Genomic DNA, 802 nt, shown 5'->3' on the forward strand with positions numbered 1-802 from the left:
ATTTCTAAAATATTATAGCCACACACACACACGCACACACACACACACACACACACAAAATTAAAATTTGAAAACGATGTATTGAACACATTAACGATGAAGGAAGGAAATAGTTCATACACTTTTAAATGTCCTGTTGCGCCACACTGTGAAGACTACTATGTCATTCAGCACTATAAAATTAACACAATTCAAAATATTCCGTCAGATGAAAGGTTAGTAAAAAACTATGGTCTATAACATGTGTAAAATAAAAATATATTAAATATTGAATTTTTGTACTAGATGGAAACATCCGGAAGCTAGTATTAAAATTCATACATCTAATAGAGATACAAAAGATTCAAACATTTCAAACAAAATCAATGATGTTCTTCGAGAAATTTTGGACCGGGTTTCAGCAGATCCTAAGAAAAAAATTATCAAAAATACTAAAAAGGAAATTAATCACAATTTAAATGTATAAACTGTTTTATTAATATTACAAATTGTAAACATTTATATTTTAATAATTGTATAATAAAAGTAGTAACATTATAATAAAATAATTAATCTTGTTTCTATTTTTATTAAATATTAATGCAATATTATTAATGGTATAAAGTTTAAAGAGTAAAAAAAAAAAAAAAGTTCTTTATAATCGTGGTCAACAGCTGTATAATCATAATTCGTAAAACAACCTGCTGCTGCAGCTGTTGATAAAGCAGTCGTGGCATCACAATGTTATATTATAGAACAATATATGGTTAAAATATGGGTTATATTTTATATCATTTAATATTATATATGATATGAATTATTG

General features: G+C 25.3%; 1 protein-coding gene across 1 annotated transcript; it reads left to right on the top strand.

Moving 5' to 3' along the window:
• The first annotated feature begins 17 nt into the window (after positions 1-17).
• Positions 18-502, top strand: LOC100574206. The gene is made up of 2 exons (XM_016809042.2): positions 18-215; positions 286-502. Exons 1-2 carry the CDS (start codon positions 97-99, stop codon positions 464-466), a joined length of 300 nt encoding a protein of 99 aa, XP_016664531.1. The 5' UTR covers positions 18-96; the 3' UTR covers positions 467-502.
• The last annotated feature ends 300 nt before the right edge of the window (positions 503-802 follow it).

Source organism: Acyrthosiphon pisum, unplaced genomic scaffold, assembly GCF_005508785.2.
Source record: "Acyrthosiphon pisum isolate AL4f unplaced genomic scaffold, pea_aphid_22Mar2018_4r6ur Scaffold_814;HRSCAF=1273, whole genome shotgun sequence".
NCBI lineage: Eukaryota > Metazoa > Arthropoda > Insecta > Hemiptera > Aphididae > Acyrthosiphon > Acyrthosiphon pisum.